This window comes from Dromiciops gliroides, chromosome 4, assembly GCF_019393635.1.
Source record: "Dromiciops gliroides isolate mDroGli1 chromosome 4, mDroGli1.pri, whole genome shotgun sequence".
Taxonomy (NCBI): domain Eukaryota; kingdom Metazoa; phylum Chordata; class Mammalia; order Microbiotheria; family Microbiotheriidae; genus Dromiciops; species Dromiciops gliroides.
Window position 1 is genome coordinate 94,637,341 of NC_057864.1, and position 24,649 is coordinate 94,661,989.

At 35.8% G+C, this 24,649-nt stretch overlaps 1 protein-coding gene across 2 annotated transcripts in view; it reads right to left on the reverse strand.

Moving 5' to 3' along the window:
- Positions 1 to 24,649, reverse strand: part of DENND1B (DENN domain containing 1B) — a 327,844-nt gene that overhangs the window by 52,462 nt on the left and 250,733 nt on the right. For both annotated transcript variants that reach the window (XM_043962753.1, XM_043962752.1), the window contains 2 exons: positions 16,014 to 16,139; positions 7,195 to 7,296 (listed from right to left, as the gene is read on the reverse strand). In XM_043962753.1, coding sequence (XP_043818688.1) covers positions 7,195 to 7,296; positions 16,014 to 16,139 — 228 coding nt within the window. The remainder of the gene's footprint in view (positions 1 to 7,194; positions 7,297 to 16,013; positions 16,140 to 24,649) is intronic.

Consider the following 24,649-nt stretch of genomic DNA (forward strand, 5'->3'; position numbering starts at 1 on the left):
CAAATAACTCCCTAGTGATATCTTAATTTTTAAACCAAATGGCCTTTTCACAATCCTGAATCTTCCTGACCTTTCTGTAACCTTTGAGATTGTTGACCAACTTCTCTCCTGGATTGACTCTCTTCTCTGGGTCTTTGTGAAACTGCTTTTGCTGAGCCTTCTACCTATCTGATAGTTTCTTTTTAGTCTCTTTTGATGGAACTTCATCCATTTCATGTCCACTAACTGCAGGCATACCCCTAAGCTCTATCCTGAGTTTTCTTATCTTTTACTTCCTATACCTCCATTGTTTGGTGATATCATTAACTCACAAAGTTCCAATTATTAGCTCTCTTCAGTTAATTTCTAGGTCTATATACTAGTCTTTTTCCTAAGCTCCAATTCCATTTAATTATTAGATATTTTGAACTCAATATGCCATAGGTCTCCTTTTGAACTTCACTAACTTTCTGCAATATGTCACTATCCTTCCAATCACGCAAATACAAACTGGGTATTAACCTCAACATCTCACTTTCAGTCACTTTTCCTATTCAAACAGTTGCTAAATCTTGTTATTTCTATCTTGATAACATTTCTTATACACATTCCCTACTTAACTCACAAAGGGTCTTTATCACATTTTCCCTAGACTAAGGCAAGAGTCTTCTAAATGATCTTCCTAGCTCAATTCTCTCCTCCCTATAATCCATCCTCTGAACAGCTGCCAAAATAATTGTCCTAAAGCATAGGACTGACTATACTATTGTCAACCCAAAATGCATACTCAACAAACTTCCTAATTACTTCTTGGAAAAAAATAGAAAATTCTTTAGTTGTGACTGAAAGCTCTTCACAACCTAGCCTCTACCTATCTTTCTAACCTTCTTATGTTTCTCTCTTCCACATTTCAGTAGTCCAGCTATACTTTCCTAGTTGCTATTCCTCAAACATGACATTCTATATCTTTAATGCTTTTTCCTCTTTACTAGAAGCTCTTAGAATTCATGGCTTCCTTTAAGACTCAGCTCTAAAATACTACCTTCTAAAGCCTGTTCCCATCCCTGCCCAGAGGCTAGTGCCTTCCTCTCTACATACCTTGACTTATGTATCTTCTATATACCTACTTATATACATGTCTCCTCTCCCTCCCTTCCTCTCCCTCTCCGGAACATAGGCTACTTGAGACAGAACTGTCTTATTTTTTGCCTTGTAGTCCCCAAACTTAGTACAGAACATTGCACATATTAATAACTTATAAGGGCTTATTGATTGAATGGTAGAGAATTTCCCTGGGGCATTGAGAGTTTAAGTGATTTATTCAAAGAGATTGTTAAAGAACTCAGATCTTTGTTACTCCAGAGTTGGCTCTCTCATCCACTTTACCTATGTTGCACCTTTTATATTTGCTTCTTGTTGTTCAGTCATGTCTGATGCTTCATGAACCCATTTTGGGGGTTTTCTTGGCAAAGATACAGGAGTGATTTGGCATGTCCTTTTTCCAGTTCATTTTACAAGTGAGGAAACTGAGGTAAACAAGGTTAAGTCACTTGCCCTGGGTCACAAGTGTGTGGGTCAGATTTGAATTCACAAAGAGGAATCTTCCTGACTTCAGGCCAAGCATTTGATCCAGTGTGTCACCTAGCTGACCCTTTTATATTTAGTACTTGAAGGTAAATACTAAATCTTAAGAATACTTGTCTTTATGGAAGTTGTCAGTCAGTTAGCAAGCATTTTTAAGGACTTATGTGCTAGGTGGCAAAGAGTTGCAAATGACTAGGAAATGATTCAACAACAAAAAGGTGCTGGGCACTGTGCTAAGCACTGTAATATAATGAGAAAAGGAAGTTAAATTTGATATGGACATTCTAAAATTTTAAATCAACAAATACGTATAACTATTATGCTTTTCTGTTACTCTAACAGTAAAGAAAGCTGAGAAATGGATCTCATCTTGCAAAATATGTCATATCTCAGAATGTATGGATCTAAAGAACTATTTTTGGAATTCTATGTAAATCTATTATGATGATGATGAAGAAGAGAATAATCTATCTAAATGAACTACCATCCATCTAAATTGTGCCCTTTTCCTCATTTTATTTCTTTGTTGATTTGCTTAGCTTTCAGTAGTCCAGCTATACTTTCCTAGCAGTAAATTTACCATACCTTCATAACACTAAACCCCTTCATAAAGATTTATAATTTTCAATAAAGTTTCAGTGGTTTTTAAAAGTCAACAGTAGTGAGACTTGTTTACATCAATGATTTTAGTTACAGAATTATAGAAATATAGAACTGGAAAGCATCTGAAGTATCATCTAGTACCTTCACCCTGCTGTTTACTTTCAATTTATCTATTATTTACTTATTTATTTGTTATTTATTTATTTATTTCGGTGTATGTTCAGAGAAGACTAGTATCTCTGTTGTGAGGGCTCTGAGCCCTTTTCAGGACTGCTTTCCATCTTTGGTGGCTACCTGATCTGCCTAACTCTCACCTGTGGCTCCAAGAAGCTGTAGCATGCACAATGGCCACACCCCAGTAAACTGTTTTGGCAGATAGGCTAAACCAAGTTGAGACTAATCAAGGGGGTCTCAAAGCCCAAGCATGTAAAGATTGTCCCCGGTGGAATGGGCAAATGAGAACAATTTGTTCCAACTGCCATGGAGGCAACTGAAGCAGTCACCTCGGAGCGCTTAGAGCTTGGTTAGACAGGGAAGTCATCCACTATATCTCAAGCCATTACCAGTTATCTTGATTTTTGTCCTGCCACTGCACTGTGATGACTCTGGAAGAAAGAGTGAGGCCAATTACTTCCTGCCACTCTTCCTCACTTAAATCCCATTTATGCATGAATCAAAAGACGTCACCCATACTATTTTACCATTTTTGCTATCTCAAAGTCCTGTGGTGACAGGCAAATGATAAAGCAGCAGGTGCGGATATACTAGGATCTAGAGTGTATCTCATGACATTCTCATCACCAACACAGTCTTCTGTTTACCTAAATGCAATAAAACTTTGTGGATACACGCTTACAGCAAACATTGTTATTTAATAGACCATGTCACTGTAGGGAGGAGACAGACAGAGAATGTGAGAATGATGAAGGTGATGTGTTGCACAGAGTGTTGTACTGATCCTCTCCAAGCTAAATATTTTCATTCAATAAAAGCAGCAGTGCCCAGGCAAAATGACTACTAGAAGACTTATTGTCAACAGATTAGAGCTCTTCTCTGAGTGGGAAGTTTATTGTTAACTTGGAGAGAAAGTTGAGCCAACACACAACAACAGAGGAGCAGAAAAGGAGTGGGCAGCTTTCAGAGATTTGGTGTACAGTACTGCATTTAATCCTCTGGGCCAGAACATTTGCAAACATCAAGACTGGTTTGACAAAAATGATGGGGAAATTCAGAAGTTGCTAAATGAAAAAGCCAGGAACAACACCACAGGGTTTACCAGCAGGATAGTTCATCTGTCTCTAAAAAGGCAACATTTAACTCTATCAAAAGTAAAATACAAGTAAAGCTTAGAGAGATGCAGGATGCTCAGTAAGAACGCAAATGAAATTCAGTTTTACACAGATGGTAACAATCCAAAATGCTTTTATGATACCCTGAAGGCTATTTGTGGACCTAAGACTTATGTTGCATCTCAACTACTCAGTGATGATGGAGCCACACTGATTAGCATTATTGATAAGGACATGATGCTAAAGAGATGGCCTGAACAGACCATCATCAATCAATGTTGAAGCCATTAACTGTTTACCTCAGGTTGAAGTCCATCCCTCTAGCCAAATTTCTAACAGAAGAAGAGGTTTTAAGTGCCATTAAGTGTCTCTCCTGTGGCAAAGCACCTGGTACTGACTCTCTTCCAGCTGAGATTTACGAGATGGAGGGTCCATTGCTCATACAAAAGCTAACTGAAATTTTCCAGCTTATATGGCAAGAGGAGGTTATCCCCCAGGAGTTCAAGGATGTCTCCATGGTCCATCTCTATAAAGGTAAAGGAAATATTGTCTTGTGACAATCATGGTGATGGGTGTGTCTCTCTCTTAGTCACTGCTGGCAAGATTCTTGCCAAAGTCTTCCAGGCTTCACCTGGAAGATGGTCATCTACCTGAGAGCCACTATAGTTTCAGAAAGAGCTGAGGAATGGTTGATATGGTGTTTTCCACCCAACAATTCCAGGAAAAATGCCAGGAGCAGAACAGAGGTCTGTGCACAGCATTTGTTGATCTGACCAAGGCCTTTGATACTGTCAATCATGAGGGCTTATGGAAAATTATGTGGAAATTTGGTTGCCTGGAGAAGTTCATGAATATTGAATGTCAATTTCATCATGGCATGCTTGCCCAGGTTCTAGATAATAGATGAGGTTCTTGAGCTTTCCCAGTCACCAATGTAGTGAAACAAGGCTGTGTTCTTGCTCTCATACTTTTTATTTTTAGCATGTTGTTTTCAGCAATGTTGTCAGATACTTTTTTCTTTCTTTCTTTCTTTCTTTCTTTCTTTGTAGGGAAATGGGGTTTAAGTGATTTGCTGGTGCTTTATCCACTTCACCACCTAGCTGCCCCCCAAATTAAAGGGTTTTCTTCTTTTTATTTTCAGGGAAATGAGGATTAAGTGACTTATTCAGGGTTACAGAGTTAGTAAGTGTCTGAGGCTGGATTTGAACTCAGGTCCTTCTGAATCCAGGGCCGGCGCTACCTAGCTGCCCCCAAAATTAAAGGGTTTTCTTCTTTTTTTTTTCCAGGGCAATGAGGGTTAAGTGACTTACCCAGGGTTATACAGTTAGTAAGTGTCAAGTGTCTGAGGCTGGATTTGAACTCAGGTCCTCCTGAATCCAAGGCCAGTGTTACCTACCTACCCCCAGATACTTTCAATGAGGACAAAAACGGTGTCAAGCTCAGCTACTGCACTGATGCTAAGTTATTTAACCTGAAAAGGCTACAAACCAACACTAAAATGTAGGGAGAGTTGGTGCGTGATTTTTTTTGTTCACATATGATTGTACACCCATTGCAGTCTCTGAAGCTGAGATGCAACAAAGTATGTATTGATTCTCTGCTACTTGTGCTAATTTTGGCTTAACAACTAACACTAAGAAAACAAAGGTGCTCTACCATCTAGCACCACACTATCAGACATGGAACCACTGCTTATAGCAAATGGAGAAGTTCTAAATACTTACCTTGGCAGTATATTTTCAGGGATGTACACCTTGATAATGAGGTTGACACATACATTGCCATAGCTAGCTCAGTGTTTGGGAAGCTCCAAAGGAAAGTATGGGAGAGAGGGGGTATTAGACTGACTACCAAACCAAAATTTTAAAGAGCTGTTATGCTGACTTCATTGTTATATGTCTGTGAAACCTGAACTTATGCCAGTGTCATGCCAGGAAATGGAATTTGCTTTCATTTGAATTGTCTTAGCAAGATTCTGAAGATCACTTGGCAGAATAAGGTACCAGACAATGAAGTGCTTTCTTGAACTAAATTGCCAAACTCTACTGCAGAGAGCATAACTCTGATGGGTAGGCCATGTTGTTCAAATGCCAAATGTACATTTTCTTAAAAGACTATTTTACAGAGAACTCACACAAGGCAAGCGCTCACATGGTGGTCAGAAAAACAACACAAACCTACTCTCAAGGTCTCTCTGAAGAACTTTGGAATTGATTTAATGACATGGCAGAGACAGGTACAGGACCACCCAGCCTGGTGTGTCATCATCAAAGAGGGTGCTGTGCTCTGTGAGCAAAACAGGATTGAAGTAGCTCAAATGAAACATGAGATGTGAAAATTTAGAGAATGCACCCCAAATGTTCACATGGACTATTTATGCCTGACCTGTGGTAGAGTTTTCTGAGCTTGTATTGGTCTGATCAGCCACAATCAGAAACACTGTACCTTAACTCTAACATAGTGATGTCGTTTTGGTCCTCTTTGAGAACAAAGGACAACAATGAACCATATAGCTTGTTTGTACATAGTTGGTAGTATGTTGTATCCCCCATTAAACTATAGGCAACTTGAAAGCAGTAACTACATTTTACCTTTCTTTGTATTCCCAGGGCTTAGCTGACACTGAGAAGGCACTAAATGAATGTTTATTGACTGAGTTTCTTTGTCATACTATGCTGCTCTAGCATTAGACTCTTAAAATACAATAAGGTATACACAGTATCGTCAACATTGTGTGTTGATCTACTGTGATGGACTATATTCTTCTCACCAATGCAATGGTACAGAAGAGTTCCAGGGAACTCATGATAGAAGAAGATCTCCAAATCCAGAAAAAAAAAGAACTGTAGAGTATAGATGCTGAATGAACCATAATATTTCTTTTGTTTTTGGTGCTGTTGTTTTTCTATTTTGAGGTTTTTTGTCATTGCTCTGATTTTTCTCTTATAACATGACTAATGCAGAAATATGTTTAATGTTATTATGTGTATGTGTGTGTGGATAGATAGATAGATAGATAGATAGATAGATAGATAGATAGATAGATAGATAGATAGATAGATATAACCTATATCAGATTACCTGCTGTCTAGGGGAGGGGGGAGGGAGGGAGAAAAATCTGAAATTGGAAAGCTTGTATAAACAAAAGTTGAGAACTATCTTTACACGTAACGGGAAAAAAATAAAACACTTTATTATAAAAAAATACAATAAGGTATATTGCCTTATACTGGGGGTCCTCAGAAGATCATAACAATTAAAATTTAGTAAACATCAATTTTTTGTAGCATTAATTCTTAAAATATAAAATTTGCAGAGAGTAATTGGAGAGGGAGCACAGGGTAGTAGACTGATAGCTCAATTTGAAAGATCTAGGTTCAATTTTGCCTCAGCCTCTGACCCAGGGCAAGTTAATGAACTTATCATTGCCCCAGGTAACTCTTTAAGACAGCAGAACAGTTGGTAGTGGTAGTAGTGGTGGTGGAGAAAAAGAGTTTGGAGAATATAAGGTACAGATTTCACAATTGGAGTTTCCTTTTAAGTCTGCACAAAAATGGCTACAATACACAAAACTGAAGGGGAGGGGGAACATCTCATCTGGCAATAAAATAAACAGGTTAATTATTCCTAGAAAAGACCAAGCTTTAGCAGGGCTTACACATAGCTCAAAATAATTTTTAAAAAGTATTACAGTGATAACTGCATGGCAGAGAAGTAAATTAAAATTGTCCACACTTACCTGCTTGAAAAGTTGAAGATTCACTGCAGTTTCCAAAAACTGCTTCATTAAGCTGGAACGATGCTTGACAAAACTATCCTCACAAAAAGTGATGGGCTCTCCCTAGATTTAAATAGAGATTTGTAAAGGCATCAGTAAACAAGCATGAAGACACTATCTAGTTATGGAGTACTTAATGTACTCCATACACATATGTGTATATATACATACATATGCATATGATCTTGGGCCCTTATATGGGCCTCCCTTCATGGAACTTAAAGAATAATGAGAGTGGCATATTATTCAGATCTTATAACAGAAAGGATTGTAATTAGTCAAGAAATATGGTTCTCCTAATTAGTTTCTGCTAAGTACTATACATTTTTAATTAAAAACAGATAAGTTAGGACCCCTGATAAGTATATAGTCATGCTTAATTGCTATTTCCCTCAAAATGGAAGTGAGCCAGGTGTAAGTAAGAGAAACACTCAAGCCTTGATACTCCAAAAATCACAGAATCAACAAAGGCTTCACAGGCCTATTGTTAGATTTAAAATAAGCTTGTCATGGCTAATATAGAAATGTTTTACATGATTTCATGAGTATAATTATTTCCTTCCCTTCTCAATAGGTATGGGAGAAATAGGAGAGAGGGTGAGAATTTGGAATTAAATTTAAAAAGAAAAAATGCTAAAAATAAATAATAAAACATGCATATTAGCAAATGCACAACAAATACTAATTTCATTACTATATTTACATATTTCATTGGCTGTAAAATTCTGATTACTTGGTATTCTGACTAAAAATTTGAATAATATATTTATGATAAACTTAATTTTTTCATGAATTTGCTCTTAACTTGAAAGTTTTATCTTCATGGTTACAAACACAATTCCAAATAGATATTTGTTGCCTATATCTGCCTTTACATTTTACTCCATTAGTCTATTATTATTTTTTGCATTTGCTTTACACTAGAACTAGTAGTCTTCCAAATCGACAAAGCTTCAGTGGTAAATATAAACTATGCAAATTTTATCTGGGTCTATCATTGCTTACCATTCATGTACTTCAAAATTTATCACACAATTCTGACACTGGGAGATCCCTCACTATCTGTAGACTTTTTCCTTAAGTAGACCCTTGATCATCCAACATTTATAAATAGATGTAGTAGATTTTTAATAAAACTGCTGAAATGTAAAACAATGATTAATGAATCTGACAATCCACATTTCAGTGTAAATAGGAAAGAAAAAATCTAGTCGGTTATACTTAGAAAACTTAAAAAGTACTATTTATGGAGCCATGGAATATAGACAGAAAGACTAAATTCAAACTCCTTAGGTAAGGAGGTTATTTGGAAGAATAAGTCTGATACATAGTAAGATAGGTATAAGGAAGTAGTAAAAATCAGGCTGATTTGTGTCAGGACATGGTGGCCTTGATTACTACTTGGTACTTATAAAAAATACTGTAGAGTAATACTGGGCCTTCACTCTTGCTAGGAAACCCTTCTGTATCTGCCTTATCAACTCACTATCTCACTTTCCAAAAGCTCTTCTAAACCTTTTTATCCTTTTTCAGACCTCCACTTCCCTTACCTTCTTAGCTGAGAATCTTTCCTCATATTTTACAGAAAAATTGAGGCCACTGTCAGTGACTTCCCTCTTCTCTCCTCTTCCTTATCGCCTACTTTTCAGATGCCTTTTGCTACTATCTCCTCCTTCACCCCTTTCTCACATATTGATTGTAAAGTACTCCTTCCCATTTTAGCAATCAGATTCCATCCTGTCTCCTCCAACAGGCTGGCCCCTCTGTAATCCTTATTCTATGACTTATTTGCAATCCCTCCTTGTCTACAGGCTCATTCCTTACTGCCTACAAATAAGACCATGTCTATCCCACCCTCAAAAACCCTCCCTTTATCCTTCCATCCCCACTATCATCCAATATCTCTTCTACCTTTGTTGGTAAGCTCCTTGAAAAGGTCATCAATAATAAATGATGCCTCTACTTTCTTTCACTCTCTTTATTCTCTTCTGGGTCCATTTCTCTGCTCCCACTATACTATTTCACTTGGTGATCTCAGCAACTGCCATGGATTTGTTTGACGTTTCTATGCTGATGATTCTCAAATCTACCTATCCTGCCTCAAGCTTTCTGTTGACCTACAGTCTCATATCTCTTTCAGATATCTCAAAATGGATGTAATGTAGACATCTTAAACTAAACATGTCTGAAACCAAACTCATTATCTCCCCCGGCCCAAGCACCAGCCCCTCCTACTTTCCCTGTTACTGTAGAGGGAACATCATGCTCTCAGTCCCTCAGGCTCATAACCTCCCCTTCTCTCCTATGACACTGACAACACTCTGCTACAGGCTCTCATCACCTCATGTCTGGGTTATTGCAATAGCCTTCTGGTCAGTCTTCCTGCCTCAAGTCTCTCCCCATCCTCTTTTTGGCCAGTAAAGTGATTTTCCTAAAGCAAAGGTTCAATTGTCACCCCAATCCCCACCCTGATTCAATAAACTCCAGGGCCTCTCTGTCCTCTCCAGGATCAAATACAAAACCTCTGTTTGAACTTTAAAGTCCATCTTCATCCAGAGTCCCTCCTATTTTTCCAGCCTTATTACATTTGGCTCCTTGACACACACTCTTCAATCTAGTGGCATTGGCTTCTTGTCTGTTCCATGAACTAAACCCATTGCATCTCTTGGTTCTGGGCATTTTCTTTGGCTGTCCCCAATGCCTGGGACTGTTCTCCTTTCTCATCTCCGCTTACTAGCTTCTCTGGTTTCCTTTAAGTTTCAATTAAAATGCCATTTTCTATAGGAATCGTTTACCAACCCCTCCTAATTCTAGTGCCTTCCCTCTTTTAATTATTTCTTATTTATCTTGCATGTAATTTGTACATATTTGTTTGCTTCTTGTCTCCCCCATTAGATTGTGAGCTCCCTGAGGACTGGGATTATCTTTTGCCTCTTTTTGTACCCCGGCATTTAACACAGTTCTTGGCACTTAACAAATGTTTACTGATTGACCCCTTAGGAATCTACTGCAATTGATTTGCTGAGATAATTCTCATTAGGGTGGAGTCCAAAATTTCTCCACCATGTCCCAGGAAACTTCATCCTGGAAGATTACTTCAGCATAGGAATTCACAACTCTCAAGTATCCTTAACTTCTTTGGCCCCTCCCTCTTACTGGATGGCTGCTCTTGGAATGTCCATGTAAAGAGGGGGCCCAGGCCAGATATTTCTTCATTTCTAATCAGCCTCCAATTTCTACTACTCTTTTTTCCTGTGCTGGATACCTTCAACAACCACCTCCAGTCCTACTTTTCACTTCCTTTTTATGTGTTGTCTTTCCTCATTAGAATGAAGGAAAGTATAGTTCTTTTTGTTTGTATTTGTATTCCCAGCTCTTAGCATAGTACATGACATATTCTAAATTCTTAATAGATGATAGTGGAAAGAACAATTTAATAAGGATCTGAATACAGGTGAGTGCAATAAGGATGGGGATAAAGGATTTATATACGATCTTTTGGAGGTAAACTGACAGGATTGACTGATAGAGACAATAGGAATTAAAGAGAATTCAAGAGGTTTCTGGCATCACTGAGGAGAAGAAAGGCTGCCAAAAATGGTAATTAAGAAGTGAAATTAGTTTGGATATAATGGTGATGAACCTGGTTTGGGCCTGTTGAGTTTGTGATAATGTTGGGATATCTGGGTGGAGATGTCTACTGTTCTGGCAGAAAATATGTAAGTGGAGCTTGGGATGAAAGCCAGGACTAAAGAAAATTTTAATAGACATTCCAGTAAGGTTTTAAATTTGTAAAATGGCTTACATACTTTATCTTAATTCGATGTCCACAACAACTCTGTGGAAGGTAGTATGATCATCTAAATTTTTTTTTTTTTAAACAAATGAGAGAACTGAGATTTGGAGAAGTTAAGTGTCCATTGTCGAAAAGCCAGTGCCAGATGAATGATTTGAACCCAGGTCTTCCTGACCGTAAGTACAATACTCTAATCACTATGAAATCATTGCCTGGGAGACCACAGTATGGAACTAACTGTTGTTGCCCCAGGGTAGATAAGATTGTCTAGGAAGGGAGAAAAGAGAGAGAAGAAATGAGATCCACCACCTTAAGGAATACCACCATTTAAGAAACTATGGGGGCAGCTAGGAGGCACAGTGGATAGAGCATTGGCCATGGATTCAGGAGGACCTGAGTTCAAATTTGATCTCAGACACTTGACACTTACTAGCTGTATGACCCCGGGCAAGTCACTTAACCCTCATTGCCCTGCAATGGCTATTTCCCAGCATCTAATTTGCACATGACAGAAATGAGCACTTTAGTGTGGGACATTGTGGCCTGCTATGATTTGGCTGGTAGAAATATAATTACTATTTTCTCATAAGGCAGTGATGAATATTTCACACAAGAGAATGTACTAGATAGAAACAGAGTTGGTCAAGAACATATCTCAAGAGAGATTTCTGAGAAGAACCCTCAAAAGTAAAACTAGCAGAGACCTTTGCTCAAATCTGAGAACAGACCTCAAAGGTAAGGTGAAGCATAGCTGGTGTCCCTTCCAAAATGGTGATCATGGAGATCACAAATAAGGAAAGGAGGGCTCCAGGGCAGAAGTTTCCCCAGGGGCAATGCAGCAAAGGAGGAGAAGTAAAGTCTGGAGAGATGAGAGGTAAGAGTAAGGTATTTAAAAACTGATGGGAATTCTTCCTACTGAATGAATGCCTTCACAGTAAGTCTTTCAGCAGGATTTTAAAATGACTTTTCAAACACCATCAGGATATGGTACAGTGGAAAGAGCTACAGAATGGAAACAGAGTTATTATGAGACCCTAGTTCTTTTACTTTCATATTTACTTCTAATGATCTCTGTGACCCAGGGCAAGTTTTTGGAGCTCTTCGGTTCTGTTTCTACCAGCCTGAAATAAATGGGGTTTGTAGATAACCTTAAATTCTTTCTCAGGTTAAAAAAAAGTACAGTTAGATAGTGGTCTAATGGGGGAAATTGGTGGTGGGGGTCCTTAGGTATTCCTCTTTAAAGAATTACATCCTCTTGCACATAAATCCAATTAGAATAAAATAGTCTTTTATTTAGGCACTAGAGAAGGGAACCAAGAGAGATTGACTCTCATGGGGAGAAAACGGTTGAGAGACACGATTTTCTGAAATGCATTTCTCCTTGTACAAAAGAAAGTCAAAAGCTTTTATAGATGGCAGATGGGGCAGATGGATAGGGTGACCACCTGAAAATGGAAAGTTCCTTTTGGGGGTGGGGAAAGCTTAAGTGAGGGGTGGTGGTCACCATTTCTGGAGTTATCTCTGTCCCTTGGCACCAATCAGGCAGCAGCCATGCCTAATGGGCTTATCTCCCTTATTTCTCAAGATGTGTCAGTCCTTTAGCTAGGAGGCTAGTTTAAACTTTAATAGTCCTAAATTCCTTGATATGTCGTCCCAACCCCATATCAGTGGCATGTATGTAGTTTCTTTATTTAGAGGCTGGTCTATTCTACTGAGTGCAAGGTTCTGTGCTAGACATTAGGAATGCAAAGACAAAGCAAAAAAATCCCTGCCTTCAATCAAGGATTATTAAACTGAGTGGAAAGAACATGTCAATGGGTAAGTATATATTAAACTATCTGAGTAGGGAGAGATCATTAACAAGTGGAAGATCAGAGAAGGCCTCCCACAGGATGTTTCCCATGATTTTAACTTTGGGTCATGCTAGGGACTGCAAGAGACACATGAGGAAAGAGTATATTTCAGGTATACAGTCAAGAGATAGAATACTGAGTTTATTAAATAAACCTGGAAAGGTGGGCTGAAATTAAATTGTTAAGAGATTCGGGATGCTGAGCTGCTAGAATGGTTTTCCTAATATGAAATTCTTATAAGAATCCATCCCAAGGGGCAGCTAGGTGGTGCGGTGGATAGAGCACCAGCCCTGCATTCAGGAGTACCTGAGTTCAAATCCGGCCTCAGATACTTAAGACTTACTAGCTGTGTGACCCTGGGCAAGTCACTTAAACCCAATTGCTTCACTAAAAAAAACAACAACAACAGCAACAAAAAATAAGAATCCATCCCCAAATTAAATCAAAAACCTTCAAAAACTCTCCAAAGCCTACCAAATACAACTCTGCATTTAAGAACTGCCATAATGTATTTGACATTTTTTCCAAACTTCTCTCACATTATGTTTCTTCTTGACTATACATTGCATCCAAATTTTACTACTACTATTCCTCACTGTTCCCAATTTCTATGCCTTTCTTCATGCTGTTTCCTAAACCAAGAACGACTTCTTCCCATATCTTTGCCAAGTGAAACCCTATCAAACAAGGCTAAATTTAAATGGCATCTCTTCCATTATAAACTTCTCCTAGTCACTCTCCATCAGAAGTGATTTTATTCTTATTTAGTACTATTGCACTTTATCCATACTTTTCATCTTCTCATATAGTAGTTAAGTACATTTCATTTTTCATGCCAGATTTTAAGATCCTTGAGGGCAGGGATTATTTCTTTTTCGTTGTTATATCCTTCATTCACACTGAGTTTTATACCAATATGTCACCTCAAAGGCTATACAAACAGAGCATAAACTCTGGCATGGCTTCTGGAAAGGCTTCCACCACATCTCAAAGAACAGATTACATCTGTATTGCAAGGATCAAAATAATTAAGTAGGGAGATACTAATCACTAAGTAGGCTGGTTATTTGGTAATGAATTGCTTGGCTATGTCAAATCTCTTGAAACAAAGAAAAATGCAAATTGGCACTCAGTTCTCTGATGCCTTCAGTAAGTGATACTGGCAGAGCAGCAAAAAAGGGGGCAAAGGAGGCAGGTAATCATAGAGTTTTTAAGACCATCTATAAACATTAACTGTTTGTAACATAAATATGAGCTTACTAGCTAGTGACCAGATAGATATTATATTGGAGGAAGTGAATATTATGAAACTAAACCTTCTCTTTATAAAGAAAACTAGAAGTTGAAACTAAATAAAGAGATAGCACATTGATTCTCCTTTGGAGAGGCAAATAAAGGATTTGGCATAGTCTGTTTTGTCTTCAAAGTTAACAAGAAACATCATGTTTTTGCATTGTAGTACTCATTATACTTATTTGCAAAAAGACCACTGTGAAGATGGCTTCAGTCTAAAACATGGAGAGGATTAAGAAGTACAGAAATTATATGCAGAATATAGCCCTTCAAATTCAATCAAGATATACTTTTTAATACTTGGTGCTTTCAGTGAAAAGTTGAACATAGGAAAGTAGCAAAAAAAAAAAGTATGTTTGAAAACATAGTTGAGAAGCAAGAAATGAAAGCAGCTAAGTGCTTACAGACAGAAGTTTTACAACAATATATCATGTGTAGGCTTCATACTTATACATATCATTCTCTTCAAAAAGGGGGAGGTTTTGAACAGTGAATATCAACTCACAATAACGTGATAAAAATGAAATATATTTAAACAGACATGAAATGACTTGTTGGAGGAATAATAAACATCTATACCAAGCATTTTATTAAGCTTTACTATGGCACTGTGCTAAGTGTTGTACAAAGAAAAAGCAAAAACCATTCTGACCCTCAAGGAACTTTATATAAATGTACATATACACAAAACATACAAAGTAGATGGAATGTAGCCCTTAGAGGAGTAGGCACTAGCACTTCTAGGGAATAGAAAAGGCATCCTGAAGAAGTAGTGATTGAGCTGAATAAAAGTAAGATATGGCACATAATTAAAATAAGTCCAATCTGACTTATTTAAGCAAGCTACTGATACCAAGAAATAGAAAATTGGTAAAAAGAATAGATGACAACATCAGCTATTACCATTATCTCTAAGGAAGTTTAACCAATGTAAATCAATCACTAAAATGAAGAGAACAAAAGGACCAACTACATACTTAACTAAAAGCATAAATACAAAGTCAGAACTTTACTGAACTAAAAGTAGTTTATTGCATTTGGCCACTTACTCTCCTCTGCACATGCCAAGTATTATTTTAATTGATACAAACTAAACTCAATTCCACAAATACTTATTAAGCTATTACTAATGAATGTGCATGTTCTGTTGCAAAATATATGATATAATGCTAACTTGTACACCTGACCACATAATATCATTAGATTACAGTATCTGATACTCTCTATCAAGGAGACAGAACTAAGATGCAATATATTTCATTCTCTATTCATTGAAAAAAGATGAAAATGTTATGAGTATTTGTAATGTGTACTTTTTAAAAAGACAAATTAGACATGCAAAATAAGCTAAGAATAATGTACTTTTGGATGTTATAATGTATCACAGAGAACAAGAATATCAGTAATGTGAAATATTTCAACTTATAATATTTTATATAAAATGTTTTTCTATTATTTTCATCTATTATATTTTTAGAACTTGATAATCTTTTAAGTCCAATTGTCATTTACTTTCATTTCTCTATTTTAATGAGAATTGGCATTTTAAAAAATAAATCAATACAACTCATAATTCAGTTGTGTCACATTTTTAGGAATAATGAAAATGAAGAGAAATGCTAATTAAAGACTAAATAATGAAGTACTGAGAAAGTGCTTAACATGTATAAAAAACAAATTAATTTTAGGACCCATAATAAATGGAAAAAAGGGAGTGAAAATGACCTTTCTTTAAAAACACAACATAAATACTCCCATCCCCAAATATTTTTCGGGTGTGAATAGGGTTCATCCTTTTCCCCATTTCAAAGAAATTCAAATAATGGAGAAATGCTTACAGGTTTGTATCTCAATGCATCTCTGTAGGATCCAAACAAAGCAGCCTGAGCCCTAAGAAAGGCCCGAGCTACTCCATCACCCGTAGCTGTAGACTGCTTCTTCAGTTTATTTTTCAAGGCCGAGACCTGTGTGACAGAGAGGAACAGTTAAATTAACACCTCAGAAATTGGTACAGCAAGGTATGAACCCAATCAGCAGGCAAACCACAGTGTCTGCAGGTCAGCCAAAAAATCATCCTCCTCTTTGATAGCTTATCTTTTTAACTGTAGAGAGCACCTGCTGGTCCGTTAATTGAAAGGAAAGCAGGAGATGATAGTAAAGTGCTAATGCAAATTGGTTTATGCTCTCTCTTTTTTTTCCCAAGGCCTCTTGACATAAATAATCTTTAATTATTTTACAGTAAACTGCTTGTGAGCCTCTTTTCAGAAAGATTTTAACAATCATAACATGTGTCTACTTGTTTGAGATGAAGCCAGTTGGGTATGTTTCATTTATGTATGTAAGGTTATTTGTGAAGGGCCCCCAAGGTTTACTTACCATTTACTTGATTTTAAGTTTTGGTTTTTCTTTAAATACCTTATTAGCATGTACAATTTCTACCCATGCATTTGGTCAACCATTATTTGTTGCTTAAGAAGGATGGGTGGTTGTTCAATATAATTGTCTTTATGGCATTTCTCAATACTAGAATGGCTAAAAACAAACAAAATGCTTTTATTTTCAAAATATCCCTTATAAGAAAAAACAATACCTATTTTTTGGGCCTGATTTCTAGTTTTACCTATTTGAGAAGATATTTATGATACATACACTAGTAGCCCTTACTTGACATGAAACTTTAGATTAAGTAAAATTTCTGACTTAAACATAATAAAAAAATGAAATATGAGGAGATGGGTTTGTTCACCTTCCAAATTCATTCAATCCTCTTCATTTCAAATTAGGCAATGTTAAAATAGTTAGAAACCATGAGAATTTAGGCTTGTTCACTTGGAAAATATATTCATTCATATTCAATTACTCATCATTACCTACCAGAGAAATAATTAAGGTGGCACAAAGTATTTTTAAATTAATAGAAAAAATGCACAAAATCAAGTTCAGCTGTTATTGGTATTTTTAAAAATAGAGTGTGTATTCTTGCCCTCATGAGCCTATCCTATAGACAAAATAGTTTCATTCCTTCCTTTTGAAGATATATAGGAAAAATTTTGGTTTTTTTTTCATGCAAGCAAGTCATGACTGCTCTTGTAGATGATGACTGTAATTAAAGTGTCAATCTAATTAACAACTAAACTTTGAATAATGCTAATGAGAAAGGAACACAGCATCAGAGAAAAGACTGGCTCTACAGGTGATAAACCTTCACAGTAGTGACATTTTCCAGTGTAAAGTCACAGTTACTGTGATCTGATCAAAGAAAGAGACCCCCATTGGGTCCAATTATAACCGTAGTTTTGAAAAAATTATTGAGTTATGATGTTCATAATCTATGCAAAAAGGCCTTTACAGTATAGGTCTCCTCATAGCTGTGATCTTTTCAATTTATATCCAAGCTCCATAGATTCAGATAAAAGTTTAGAGCCTGATTCCATTTAGCCCATGGAGTGCATATACTAGCATTCATTTAAGAGCTTTTTAAAAAAGCATTAAAATATATCTCAAAAGAAAACAAAATATCTTTTAAAAAGATTATTAGCACAAAATAGTTGACGCATTTAAATGTTTAAAAATACTTGTAATATGATAGTTTTTTCCTGTATTTTATTTAAATCTGAAAATACATTTTCATTTGAAAAATATCTAATAAGTATCAAGTAACAATGATTATATTTTTAATCAGTTAATGCAATAAAGGAAATAAAATTTCCTTCTATGCTCATGTCATGACCATACTTTGAATTTGATAAAAAATTACATACAGTAAACAAAGGGAAGGGAGAGGCCATTTTCTAATGAAAAAAAAAAGAGAGCCAAGACCCTCATGATCTGATCATAAATGTATCTTACTCTATTTCCAAATTAGACCTGCAAAAGTTATTGACATATCTGTTAGCATGGAGAGACACAAAAGAGACAGGAAGCTTAGTATTTGGCCTAAAGAAGATACCTAAATTCACACAAAAACTATGACAGAAACACAAGAAACCTTAACAAGAATAATACCAGGTATTTACTCATATTTTTTTCTAATACATTATTTTCCACCCCACTCCAATGTTAGCATAGAGCCAAAGGTATTCTTCTCTCCATATAATTTTTCATGCTGAATGGGCTCCCATCAGCAGCATACAAGAATAGATTTGAAGTCATTCCTACATTTCTTTGTCAGAGAAAAGAACAGTAATAGTTTAGTGCTCCTTTGTGCTAAGGTCAGTATCTAAAAGAAAATCTGTAGGAAGAAAAAAAATTTTTTAAATCATGCTATTTTTGATGTGAACATATCAGAGTCTGACTAAACAATGTTGTTAACTGTGTTCTTACCCTGAGCTATATGCTATCACTGTCCACCATAATTTTCTTTAGCTCTGCAGCAGTTTAAATTTATATATGTATGCATATAATACACATATTTATAATTTATGGTCTTCTTCACAGTGTCAGCTGTTTGTTTTTCAAATTTATTTTTGAAATAGTTTTTTTCTAAAACTTTACCATATTTAATAATTCTGCTTGGAAAATGAGTAGTTTTTACTTCACACAGGTATTATTTCAAAATTATTTTGACGTTCACAAGATGATTGACTTATTTTATAGTTTAATAGGCATTTTATAATGCCTAAAAGTTCCAATTAGAACTTAAATTCATTTGTTTTGAGACTTTAAAAAGCCTTTTCCCCCCTTTTTTGGTCTAAGTGGATCTTCTGAGTGGGAGGAACACTTCAGCAACATATGGGTTAACAAATATTCATGCCTTTTCAACTGCTTTTATAAAATTGTAAAGTCTATTCATCCCAAAGCAGAAGCAACTTGAGAGGGAAATAATGACCTTGGTTGTGAAACTGTAAGGGTTCATAGAGTTCAATTAAAAATATACAATGCTAAATTAAGAGGACTTACACCTGAGAGAAAACTGGAAGATGTTTTACTCTAACATTTTCAATCAATCAATAAACATTTATTAAGTGCCTACTATGTGGCCAGGCACTGTGCTAATCAGTGGAAGTACAAAAAAAGTTGTGAAACACAATCCCTGCCCTCTTGGAACTCACAATTTAATGGAAGAGATAACAATGAAACAAATATATACAAACAAGTTATATAAAGGATAAATAGGAAACAATTAACAGAAGGAAGGCACTAGAATTAAGAGATGTTTCATTTTATGGATGGAAACTGAGTTCTAGAAAAGTGGGGGTGACTTGCCCAATGTTACATAGTGGCAATGCAAGTAATTGAAACAAGGTCCTTTAATATTAAATCCAAGTACTTTCACATTACATCACATTTCCTCATTTACTGCTGTTATACTCAGCAAATTTCCCTTTATCACCATTTTGGCATTATGATGTCCGTGGAGAAAATGTAATTGAAATCAAATAAACCATTACTTAAGTGCCTTTTAGATATGCAATTGTTAGGCACCAAAGACACAATGAAAAAGAAATCCAGCATAACTGCCACTGCTTTCAAGGACCTTATATTGTATTACAAAGAAATCATGTGAATAAACAATACTACTATAACACCCAGATAACTCAGTGGATGGAGTGCTGAGCCTGGAGTCAGGAAGAACTGATTTCCAGTCTGGCATCAGACACTTACTAGCTATGTGACCTTGGGCAAACCACTCCAGTATCTTTGCCAAGAAAACACCATGGAAAGTACTGATGTTCTATGGTGCACATGGTAACAGTTGGACATGAATAAACAACAGCACCTTACATTATAGAATGGCTTAAGATTTAGAAAGCACTTCCCTCACAACAAACCTGTGAGGAAGCTACTGTAATTATTATTAGTCATATCTTATACATAAGGAAAGAGAAGCCTAAAAAGCCCAAGTATTTGCCCAGGCTCATAGTGTCACATAAAGGATTAAAAATTTCTCCTTGTATTTCGGTATTGCATTTTCTCTCAACAAACAAGTAAATATCAATGAATATTAGACAAAGGTTCATAGTAATGAAGTCAACCTGGGTAAATATGGTTGATCAGGAAAAAAAAAAAAAGACTGGACTGCACTACTGACTAAATGAGAGCGAAAGGCATTTTCTATTAGATAATAGGGGAAAATGACCTACTGAAAATGCTTGTTTATATAACTTGCCTAATAAAATCTAAATGTTTTTCAATACTAAAAAGCTAGAGAAAGAATAAAGAGACTAAGCAGTGGCTTACCTATTATAATAAACTTCAGTTTTCCACAAGCCTGTGGTTTTTTTCTATTTCTTTCTTAAGTATCAAGTCTGTACACTTGCTCAAAGCTGATCATGTTAAACAAACATCTTCATTTGTCCTTAAATTTAAAAAAAGCAAAACCTTCTATGCTACTCTAAAAAAAGATCTGATTTTTGTGACACAGAAGTTGACTTCATACTATTACATAATTTTCAGGTTCTCATATAGAGTAATTTATTTTTCTCAAAATCAAGCAATTAGAAAGTATGTATTGAACAATTTCTACTGGCCCAATTACTACATTCAATCTTAAGTCTACAATAAAATCTAGGATACATTTCCCTGACGAATTATTTAGTCCAATTCAACAAATATTATAAATGACTAATTATGTGCAAGGCAAAGTGTTAGACAATGAGAAGAGATATACAAAGACTATATAGTCCTGACTTCAAGGAACTTAAATCCTACAGGGAGAATCCAAAAAGCACACGAATAAAGAGGAAGAGGTCAAAAATAGCTGCAGCAGAATGAGGAACATAGGGTTACAGTTTTAGAGTTGGAAGGGAACCCAGAGGACTTCTAAATCAACCCTTTGATTTTACAGATGAAGAAAGCAAGGTCCAGGGAAAGTAAGTGACTTGCCCAGGGTCACACAGGTATTAAGAATCAGATTCTGGATTTGAATCAGGCCCTCTGAGCACTTCTACAACACTTGGTTATAGGAAGCAGCTCCCAAGTTGAGCTTTGATGGAAGATGTGGTGATAAAAAGGGAAAAATTTCAGGCAATGGAAAAGTTTGTCCAAATTATGTTATTATGTTAATTACAGGGAAATGAGTAGTTATGGAGTTTGCTCAAAATAAAGAGTATATGAAAAGGTACATTATGGAATCTGATTAGAAAAATTATTAGAAGCCAGACTGTGGAAGGCCTTCAGTACCAAAAAAATGAGTTTGTATTTTATTCTAGAGGCAATCAATGAACATTTATTAAGTGTTTACTAAATGCTAGGCACTGTGCTAAGGGATACAAAGGAAGGCAAAAGACAATCTCTGCTTCCAAGGAATTCCCAGTCAAACCGGGGGTGGGCGAGGGAGACAACGTGCAAACAAATATATACAAACAAGATGTATGTAGGATAAATTGGAAATAATCAAGAAAGAGAAGGGTAAAATGAAAGGGTAACAGCAAAGGTTTCCTATAGAAGGCAGGGTTTTTGCTGAAGGAAGCTAAGGAAACTTAGCTATGAGGCAGAGATGAAGAGGGAGAGACTGATCTAGGCAGGTCACTGTCACTGCATCATAGAGATAATGGGGAGTGTAAGGTGTAAGAAGATAGGAAGCTACTGAAGAATTTTTTTTTTTTTTGCAGGGCAATGGGGGTTAAGTGACTTGCCCAGGGTCACAAAGCTAGTAAGTGTCAAGTGTCTGAGGCCAGATTTGAACTCAGGTACTCCTGAATCCAGGGCCGGTGCTTTATTCACTGCGCCACCTAGCCGCCCCTGCTACTGAAGAATCTTGAGCAGAAGAGTGACAGAGTTAGACCCCTACTTTGGGAAGATTGTTTTGGCATGTCTATGGAGGATAAATTGGACAAGGGAGAGACTGGCAGGAGAGAAATGAATTAGTAGACTATTAAAGTAATTTAGACAGAGGTGATAAGGCTTGAATTTTGCTGGTAGCTTTGTGACGGGAGAAAAAGAGACAGATGTAAGAGTTGTTATGGAGAATTTTTGTGGAGTTTGAAAGAAAAAGACTTGACAACTGATTTAAAAATGAAGGCTGAAAGAAAGAGAAGAGCCAAGGATGATCCCAGAGTTCATCACTATTTACTTCTTTTATGTTATTTTAGGCAGGATCGAATTAACCAATTGGGTGATTTCAAGTGGCTTAATTTACAACAGTTGAACTGTGATATATTTCTTAGCTCACAGAATAATTACTTATTTAAATTTCCAGATTAGGAAATAGAGAGATAAAAAGAAAGTAGAAAATTTACTGCTCAATCTTGAAAATGAAAATTAAAAATCCAATGTAAAAATCTGCTCAATAAGTTCTAAAGTCTAGGCAGTTAGCTCCAAAATGGTATCTGCTCAAGCACAAATAATGGTGTGTTCTCTGCCACAATGCTAAACATTTCATCAATTTTCACATCTACCTTCAAAGATTCTAAAGGATATTTATGGCTTCACACAAAATGAATGAATGCCTTAAAATGGTTTTGGTTACTGAGATTGCTAACTTTGAGAGTTTAGAAGTTTATAGCAGGAAATCAGGATCATTGCTTTTACAGAGTTTTGTGAAATAAAATTTCTAAGTCTTAAGAAAAAAAATGTTGGATTATATAACTCATAAGATTATAGTATGGACCAGGTAAAATTAATTCACATGAAAAGTGCCACTATGTGTGTGTGTGTGTGTGTGTGTGTGTGTGTGTGTGTATACATGAGAATCTCTGAAAATCCTATAACAGAGAATGAAGCATTAAATGGCAGGAAAGAAATCTGGAACAAAATGTCATTTACAAATCTTGTTTTAATAGTCAAAGCAAGGCTTTTTTTCTATTTCTAAACACACACACACACAAATCCTAAAATGTAAGTAAATAACACTGAAAGCATAATTTCCAGCTTTCTTCAGTTTCATTGGTATCAAAGTCAGATTAAAAAGCTCCTTAAAAATGTTGCTGATTATAAAATTGATTATCAATTTAAAAGTAATTATTATGCATGGACATAATAGAAACTACCTGAGAAATAGAATAACCATCTCTGTATGAATTATCTTCAAGAGCTAAATAGAATATTCCCTCAATTACATTGAAATCTGAATCTTATTTTTCATCTGACCTGATCATTTCTTGAGAAGGTCATTTCAAAAACTTCAAAACACTAAAAAGCAAAGGCAACAAAGGCAAAGATATGACAAAACTGCAACTAATATAAAATTTTTCAGGTCTTTTTTCTGTCATAACCCATATTATAAAGGATTCTACTGTTGTATGTATACTGTATGTATGGAAAGTTAGCAAGAATAAAATTCAATCTAATTTGTGAAAACATGGATTACATATGATTTTGAGTCATGAAATATAAAACAATTTGCTTGATAACTTCAAAATTTAAAAATTTATTTAAAAACCTCAAAGGTAAACTATTTTGTTTTAAAAGCACAGGACATTAACTTAGGAATCGGTTATAAATAAGTAATTGTCTTGAAGGTAGCTATTTAAAATGAGTGGGGATGGCCAGAATTTCCCCAATTTTTTGCATTATTTGAATTTTGGTTGTTTTTTTTTTTTAGAAAACAATGTAAACAATTACAATTTTTTTCTTTTTCTATCCTATTCTTGTTGTCCAATCATTTCAGTCGTGTCTGAGTCTTTATGAGCCCATTTAGGGTTTTCTTGATAAACATACTAAAGTAGTTTGCCATTTCCTTCTCCAGATCATTTTTTACAGATGAGGAAATGAGGCACACAGAGATGAATGACTTGCCCAGGGTCACACAACTTAGTAAGTGTCTGAGGTTAGATTTGAACTCACAGAGTCTTTCTGACTCCAGGCCCAGCACTCAATCCACTGATGCTGACTATCCTAATAGCACCATTAAAGTTGTTGATCCCCATGAAAGTCTCCTAATAACCCTAACCATCTCCTGTCAAGGCTTGTATATATTTTTACAGGTGATATTCCTTTATAATGAGGTCTTTTGAGAAGTTTAGTAACTTAATCCCCATTTGGTAATGTCAATGGAATCACTTTCAACCACATTTTGATCTAAGGTGAATTTTGGGAAAGTGAGGTTTCAGTACCTTCCTATCAGAAAGAGGGCATTACACTGTCAGGGGAATTTATATCCAGAAACAAAGGCACCGAATCGCCAATGACTCAGTACTAAATAAAGATAGAAAGATTATGGTACTTTAAAGAGATGAAAAGCCTGACAGATCATATTAACTCTTTTTTACAATGAAGCTGGAATTATAAAAATTGGGATGGTGATCAAATCTTTAAGAAATGTTTTCAATATGCAGCTTATTTTCATGATTTAAGAAGAAAAACATGTTACAGTGACCAGAAAATAAATATATAAAAGGCAATGGATATCAATTCATCCTTTTATTCTACCACTAATGCTATACTTTTTTCAGGGTCAATAATACTGTCCTATCTTATAGGATGTACTAATTAATTCTTGGTAAAAATAGGATGAAAATGTGTTGATTTGTTCCGAAGTTTAGTAATAATGATTTTCTTACATATACAATACTATCATATGTAAATTTCTTAT